Below are 7844 nucleotides of genomic sequence, written 5' to 3' on the forward strand. Positions count from 1 at the left end.
TTCCAGGATGGAATGAGGGAGCAGGAAGAAGTGACTTGGGCTCTGGGAAGGACTCCACTGGGGGTTAACACAAACTGTGGTTAGCCCTGGGAGCACTCAAGAGTAAAAGGACATCCTGCATCCTGATTTCCCTGGGATCCCAAGTGGTGGCATCTAGCAAAGAGACAAGATCAACAGTGCTGTGCCAAGGAAGAGGAGAGAAGTTTTGAAATCTGGTGGACGGTGTTTCAAGCAATCCCTTCCTACTTGGTTCCTGGGACGACCTTGGCTCCTGGCATCCAGAGATCATCAGTGGATTGCAGTGAGAATCCCAAAGCCACAAAGGCCCCAGCTGAGCTGCTCAAGCCTGGCAGGTTCCAGGTCTGAGGCAGCCACCCAGAGACTCCATTTACAGCTCCTCGGGCCCTGCCAGTTTAGATTACTAAGTTAGTGTAGAAATAAGTCCTTCCCTTTCCCTGTGGGTTTCTGTCATTAAGGTTTAAGGTTTTAGAGCAGACATTCCTATCCCTCCTTTTAAATGTTCATTATTAAACCAGATACATCCTGTTACCTTGCCTGTTGGGACTCAAAGCCTCTGGCTCAGGAAGGCAGTTGGTCAACGGTCCCTTTTGACAGTTAGGAGCAGCTTGGCTGTTCAAGTCTTCAGTGTCCAGGTTTAGTCTCTCATAAATCCCAGTGTGTGTTCCCACAAACCACTTAGTTTATGTATAATATCCCTGGTGACCCCATTACCTTACTTATATTTCCACAGAGGCAGTTGGGCAGGGCAGCTCCCAGCCAATCCCGCCCCCCCCTCCCCAAACAGCATGCCCTGGGTGGGACTGAGAAGGGCGGGTCATAGTCCATCTCCCGCCTTAGCCAGTCCTTGGAGCCTGACAGTATCTGATCCTCTCTTTGATGTCCTTGTTATTATTATCCCAGTTTTACAGAGGAGGAAACTGAGGCAGGCGCTGGTTAAATGACCAGGGTCCAGGCCCGGGGTTCGCCCCACTGCGCCTGCCTCATCCAGAAGCCCCCGCGGTGTGTCCCTCCCCCCCTGGCCCAGAAGTCAGGCCTCTTCTTCATGGAGGACACCCCCCCCCCCACCCAGAGGAGGCCTCTTATCCTATCTGTCCCTTCCAGAGGGCTCCTCGTCCATTGTTCTGGGCCCAGAATAGCTCCCCCTCCTCCAGCCAGGTCAGTGCCCCTCCCCCCAGCTCAGCCCATCTCACCTGGGCACATCCAGGTGGGCACGAGGGGCCGTCCCTGCCCCCAGGAAGAGGCCTTCCCCCCCAGAACCAAGGCACCCCAGGCAGAATCCCCAGCCAGTAACGGGGTGGGGTGGAGCCACGGAACATGGCCCAGTGGGGCCAGGAGCAGGGTCAGGAGTGCTTGGCCAAGTCTTTGGGGGGGTGGGGCACCATTCACTGAAAAGGATTCAGTTTAACAATGAAAATCCTCAAAGGCCACCCCCTGCCATCATCCCCCTCCTGGTAGAAGCCATTGGAGGCCCCCGGTAAGGGGATCCCCTGAGAGCCCCCGTGGGGAGAGGTGAGCCAACAGGCCCCAGAGGCAGCTCCTGGCCCTTCCCTACACCCACAGGCCCAGGTCGGGGTCCCCCTCCACAGCCCCCCCCACCAGAAGCTCCGGAGGCACAGACGGGCTGTCTCCACGTCCCTAGCGCAGGCGCCATGTCTTGGTCTACGGGCACACGCCGGGCACAAGTGCCCGCTCCCTGAGGGCCAAGGCCAGCCCCAGCTCTCCCCCTGACCAGGGAAAGGGGCCACGGCGGTGCCTGCCCCTCGCCCAGCCCACGCACCACGCGCAGCCCTCAGTGTCTCCAGAGCCCTCGGAGGTCCCTTTATTCAGCGCCCTCACAACAGCCCTGTGAGGTGGGGGGGCTCGAGGACCCAAACCGCTCCGGCCTCTGCTCCATCTGGACCTAGAACCTCCCGGCCTCCTCCGGCCTCAGCCTCTTGGAGAGATGCTCACTGATGGCTCTCAGTGGGTCGGCCTGATAGGACGGGCTGGCGATGACCTCCTGGAAGCGGGCCATCTCATCCTCTCTGCGAAAAGAGAAGCGTGCGGGTCAGGGTGCCAGCCGAGGGGTCGGGGGCCTACGGGGTGCCAGCCTGTGGGCACAGCGGGGCGGCGGTACTTACAGGAGTTGGCGCTTCTGGGCTGAGGTCATGCGGGTGAAGTCTGTGGGCCGGGCCTTCTGCCTCGGGGCCCTGCGGGAGGAAGGAAGGAGGGGAGACGGCGGTCAGAGGAGCTCCGGGTGCCCTGCGTGTGCCTCCCCTGGAAGGGGGAACCATCCCTCCTCGGGGGCTGCCGGGCACGCCCGCCCTCTCCTCTCTCCAGATCCTCTCTGGTGCCCGGCCACCCTCGCCCTTCCGTGGAGCTGCCGAACGTGTCTCACTTCCCCGTGGGCCGGACCTCCCAGAGATGGATGCCGGGCTCCAGGGCTCACTGCCCAGCCACAAGAGGGGCCGTGCCCACCCACATATGCCAGGTGACCTCCCCCCCAGCCATCTCAGACTCTGCCCTGTGCAGCAAGCCCGGCTGGCTCCAGGCTAGGATGGTCCGAGCTGTGGAGCCCCAGAGCCCTCCGAGAGGCCGGGAGGGGCCCGCTGTGTGTGGCCGGAAGAGGCTCCTCCTCCTCCCTCAGAAGCCCACCTGGGACCTCCCAGACCCGAGGGTGCCCCCCAGCCTCCCTTCCGTTTCTGGAGCCCCCGCCGCGCTCGCTTCCCCACAGGAGGGCTGACCAGGCCAGGGGTCAGAGGCGCTGGCCTCCTCCTCAGTTTTCCATCCGCCACGCTGGCCAGCCTCTGCACACACAGACCATCAGCGACGCCACACTCCAGAGCCATCGAGCTGGGCCTTCGGCCATCGCCCAGAGGCTGCCCGAGAGCCTCCGCAGAAGCCGCCCTTTGACCCACCCCTGCGGGGCAGCCTGGGATGGGGGGCCTGAGGGAAAGGTGGGGACGCGGCCGATCAAGCAGCGTTTGGGTCCTCGATGGAGGGGGAGAAAACATCCTCCAGAGACTCCGGCGCAGCCCCAGCACATGGGGGCAGGCACTTAAGCGACCGTCACTGTCCAGCTAAAAGGCATCGACTGACGTCCAAACAGCGGCGAAGAGAGAGGAGGGGCAGCAGGAAGGCCCCGAAGGGCGAGCCGGAGGACGCCAGCTCTCACGCCGGCCCAGCCCTCCTCCTCCAGCACCGACACCCCCCTGCAATGCCGTCCTGGGCATCCCCAGACCGGTGTGCCAGGACTCGCCCCCTGGGGAACCTGGAGCAGAGAAACGCTGGCCACGAGCACTGGGCCACCCGGCCAAGCCTTCTGGGGGCCCTGGAGACGGGCCAGGCGCCAGCCTAGCCTGGTGGGCGGCTGGGGAGGGTCCTGGGGGAGGAGGCTGCAGGGGACTCATTTCCCCTTTTAAATACAATCTAGAGGAGGGAGCGAGCCCACCGGGACCCCACCCCAGCCCGACGATTTCTGGCCACGTATGCAGAATGGGAGGCACCGAGGAGGTCAGGCCGATCCCCCTGAAGCACGAGTCCTCGGGGGCCCGGCCACCCTCTGCTTGGATGCCTGCAGGACTGGGGAGCTCCCTCCCTGCTAAGCTAAGCCACTTGCCGACAGCCCCAGCCGATGCCTTCCTCACGGTGGGCTGAGAGCCCGTTCGGTTCGATGCACACTTGCTGGCATTCCACCATCCTCGTTGGGGTGGCCTCGGACACTCCCACTCCCTACGCCAGAGCAGACTCCCCGAGATGAGCGCAGGCTAGAGGGGCCGTGCTGGGGAAGGTCTAAACAAGCAGGCTCGGCCTCAGCCAGACAGACGTGGAGCTCGATGTATGGTGGTGCTCACAGGGCAGCCCCTCGTCCGGGATCGACACGCCCAGGGAGAAGGCAAGTACGGAGGGGCAGAGAACAGAAGAGGAAAGTCAGTGGAGGCCTCTGGGCCCGGGGCCGTACTCTGGAAGCCCCCAAAGAAGGGCCCTTTTAACGCCAAGTGATGCCAGCCCAGCCCGAGGGCCCCCCAAAGGCCATGAAGTAAGGCTCAGAGATGCAGGACTCGACAAAAGAACAAGCCACGCGCCCGGTGACTGGGAGGGATGGTGGTGGCCCGGGCTTTATGGAGTCACACGATGCCAACTGGCCTCACGGCTCTTCCCTGGACAGTGGTTTATGGGAAGCTACAGGCAAGAGTCACCAAGGAAGGGCAGGTGGGGATGGCCTGCGATCTGCACCTTTGGAGGTCCTAGCCACATCAAAAAGACCTTCAACCACTGCAGCAGTAAGGAAGACCCTCTCCACACCCCCCTGCCCCCAACAAGACGCCAACTAAGGCTTGTGTCCCACTCCTGCAGTGATGACAATAGTGGCAAGAGCAAGGTCTGCCCTCACCAGAGAATGAGCTACTTCAACGTTGTCTCTTCCGTCCTACCACCGCCACCACCCCCCCGGCCTCCCTGCCTCAACTCCACCGGCTGCATGTGGATGCCTGGCCCGAACTCCGGCCTTGCGCCAGAGCCCTCATCACACAGTGTCTACACTGCTGGCCATATGTCAATCTCAACAAATGACCACTGCACAAATCCAACAGAAGCGCCAAGTTGTGATCAGACAGCCCCCATCTGTGGCCACCTCCACGACTTGCATAGCGACCCCCCAGCCTGTATGGCTGGAGACAGAGGACCCAGGCAAGCCATGACTCCCCTCTCTGGGCCTCAGGTTCCCAAAGAGGGCATTGGAGGAGATGGCCTCTGGTTCACTTCCTGCTCATGTCATCATTGGCTCTGTGCCCCAAACCTCTGTGTTGATGGATGTTTGGTGAAGGAGAAAATATGCCAGATGAATGAGGAGCAGGAAGCCACCCTCCCTCTCCCCACCAGAGTATAAGCTCCCCAAGGGCAGGACTGGGCCAGGGGTGGCACTTTACACCCCTAGTTGGGGCTTCAACATCTTTCTCTTTAAACCTTCCCCCACTTCCTTTCTTCCCTATCACTATAAGGGGCACTTCCTATTACCCAGATTCCCAACCTAGGAGTCATCCTGAACACCTCACTCTCTCATGCCCCACACCCAATATGGCGGCCAAGGCCTGTCCGTTGCACCTCTGTGGTTCCTGCTGATTTCACCTCTGTATCATCTCTTTACTCAGTGTTACCACTTCAGCATCTCTAATCAATTTCACCTCTACATCTTTTGCTGATTTCACATATGCAGAATTTCCAGTCAATTCTAACTCTGGAACATCTCTAGTCAATGTCACCTTTACAGCATCTCTTGCTGATTTCACCTCTGCAGCATCTCTAGTCAGTTTCACCCCTATGATTTCACCTCTGCAGCATTTCTAGTCAGTGTCACCTTTACAGCATCTCCTGCTGATTTCACCTTCCCCTGTCTCTCCCCATTTCCTTCTGTATCATCTCTCTGACCCTGCCCCCACCCTGGTGTAGACTCCCATCACCTCACATCTGAAATATTGCCATCAGTACTGGGGATCTGCCTGGCTCAGTCTCTCCCCACTCTATTCAGCCCCAAAATGATTCTCCTAAAGTAGGGGTCATACCACCCCCACTCCATAAACTCCAGGGGTTCCTTATGGCCTCCAGGACCAAATACAAAATGCTGTTTGGCCTTCAGAATCCTTTTGTAGCCCAACCCCCTCCTACCTCTGCAGTCTTCTACTAGCCTCCTGCTGTGTCCGTCCCTCAACCTCCCTTTTACAAATGAGGAAACTCAGGTAGGCAGCAGTCAAATGACTCGCCCAGGCTCACACAGACATGATGTGTCTGCGTCTAGATGTGAACTTGGGTCTTCCTGACTCAATGCACTGGGATGCCCTCAAGCTCTACCAAACGGTTGTTCTCCTGTGGAAGGCGGTGAGCACTGCCCTCCCCACCCCCCCCAGAAGGGACAGATGGCACAGTGTGTGATGGGCACGATGGGGGCAGAATGGTGCAGAGCCTCGATAACTGCTTGGGGAGGTGGCTATGGCCGTCCCTTTTCCGGCATGGGCTGGATCAGATGGTTCCTAAGAAGGCAGCTCTGCAGGTGGCTGACTCCAACACGGGAGTCACTGTGATCCCCACAGCCGGGACTCGAGCCCCAGCCCAGTGAGATCAGGAGGGCTCCTCGGCTGCCCCCAGGAGGTCCCCCCACGGTCCTCCCGCATGTGCACACATGACACTCTCACACCCACCTCGGGAGCTTCTTCTGGGGCCGGCTGGCCGTCACCAGCTCCGAGAGCTCGGGCAGGGCCTCCATGAGTGGGCGCATGTCTCCCACGACGACCGTGGCCTTCCGTCTCGCCTCCGCCTTACGGGTCTCTTCTGCCGCCTTGATGGCGTCTATTTCTGAACCGGGAAAGAGCAGGAATGGGGCGGGGATGACTCAGGGCCACCCCCATCCCCGCCGACGTCGGAAGCCCATTCCCCAGATGCCGAGCGGTCACGAGGCCAGGCACGACGGCCCCTATCGCTGGGAGGAGACTCTGCTGGGGCCCTCCCTTCTCTGCTCACTGTCATTCCCTGGGCCTGGGGCCCCGCAGGGAAGGGGGTGGGAGGGGGAGGGGGAGGGCCCATAATCCTGGAGGTGAACTTTTTAACTCTAGGCTTCATCCTGAGCCCAGAGTGACGGCCAGAGCAGGCTTGCTTGTTTCCCATTTTCCTCTTAGAAGGGCCCCCCAGAGCCAAAGGATTCTGGGGAAGAAGGGCCAAAGCCAGGCTTGGGATGCTGGGGGGAAGGGGGGATCCTTGGAAGCCAGAAGGCTTGGGGCCGCCTCTTGCCACTATCGGGGCTTAGGTGCTGCCCTCGAACCCGGACTGGCAGGCGGCCCTGCCAGGAGGTTTGGGGATGCCGTGCTGAGGCGGCCCTGGGATTGGGCTCCAGCCTGGCCTCTGCCACCTCCTGTGGGACCCCGAGGGAGTCACCTAACTCTGTTTGCTGGGGAAACCCAGCAGGGGCCAGTCTAATGGCTTGGCCCAGGGTTTTCCCAGGAATCGAAGCCGCCCTCCGTGGCTGCTGCCGGACAGACGCTGCTCCTCCCTTTCCTGGCCGTGTCCTTCCGCTCTGGGGAGGGCTCCGGCGGCCCAGTGCCCCCCCCCCAGCCCTTTGTCCGGCCTCTTCTCAAGGAAAGGCTGAAACAAAGGCCGGGCGGCACCCCCTTCCCTCAGCCTGGCCTTCCCACGCCAGCCAGGCCCCCCTCGCCTCGCCTTGTGCCTCCCAGACCTCGAAGGAGCCCTCGTGCTGCCTCAGGAACCCCTCTGACACCTCCCTCTGGGGGGCCGTGAGGCTCTGCCCCCACCCCAGTCTCTCGGATCCCAGGGCCAGGGCAGGGGGCAGACACCCAGGCACTCGCACACAGAACTTCCCTCTCTAGAAAAGGCGGGGGGGAGGGGCACCTCCCTGGACCCTCCCCCCAACGGCCCATCCGGGCACACACGTGCCAGCTTACTCTGCAGCCATCGGGCCCGTCGCTGCTTCAGCCTCTCTTTCTTGGACAAGACGGGGTTCGCTGCGGCACCTGGAAGAGAAGGCAGGCCGTGAGCAAGTGGGGGGCGCCCCGCTGAGCGTGCCCCCCCCACACCCCCCCCAGAAGCTCCCGTCCAAAGGAGTCCAGGACGGCCCCCAGAGCCGCCCCCCCCCCCGTCCTGACGAAGCATCCGCACGCCCCGCTGGCCCCTCGCCGTCGTTGTGGCCGCCCCAGACGTCCCCCCTCGGCATCGGGCTCCGGGCCACGCCGCATCCAGCCGTTCTCGAGGGCCCCGCAGGGGGGATCTCCTGGGGCTGCGTGTACACACACACGTTCATGCGCACAGTACACATACATGTGCACACATGTGCACTCCGT

At 61.6% G+C, this 7844-nt stretch overlaps 1 protein-coding gene across 1 annotated transcript in view; it reads right to left on the reverse strand.

Annotated features, from left to right (window-relative positions):
• Positions 1–1818: 1818 nt before the first annotated feature.
• SLX9 (SLX9 ribosome biogenesis factor) overlaps positions 1819–7844 on the reverse strand; it is a 14680-nt gene continuing 8654 nt past the window's right edge. The window contains exons 3-6 of the mRNA XM_044676595.1: positions 7449–7517; positions 6195–6348; positions 2142–2210; positions 1819–2045 (exon numbers count right to left, since the gene is read on the reverse strand). Of these exons, the coding sequence (XP_044532530.1) occupies positions 1922–2045; positions 2142–2210; positions 6195–6348; positions 7449–7517 (416 nt within the window). The 3' untranslated portion in view covers positions 1819–1921. The remainder of the gene's footprint in view (positions 2046–2141; positions 2211–6194; positions 6349–7448; positions 7518–7844) is intronic.

The sequence above is a fragment of the Gracilinanus agilis genome, chromosome 4 (genome assembly GCF_016433145.1).
Source record: "Gracilinanus agilis isolate LMUSP501 chromosome 4, AgileGrace, whole genome shotgun sequence".
Lineage (NCBI taxonomy): Eukaryota > Metazoa > Chordata > Mammalia > Didelphimorphia > Didelphidae > Gracilinanus > Gracilinanus agilis.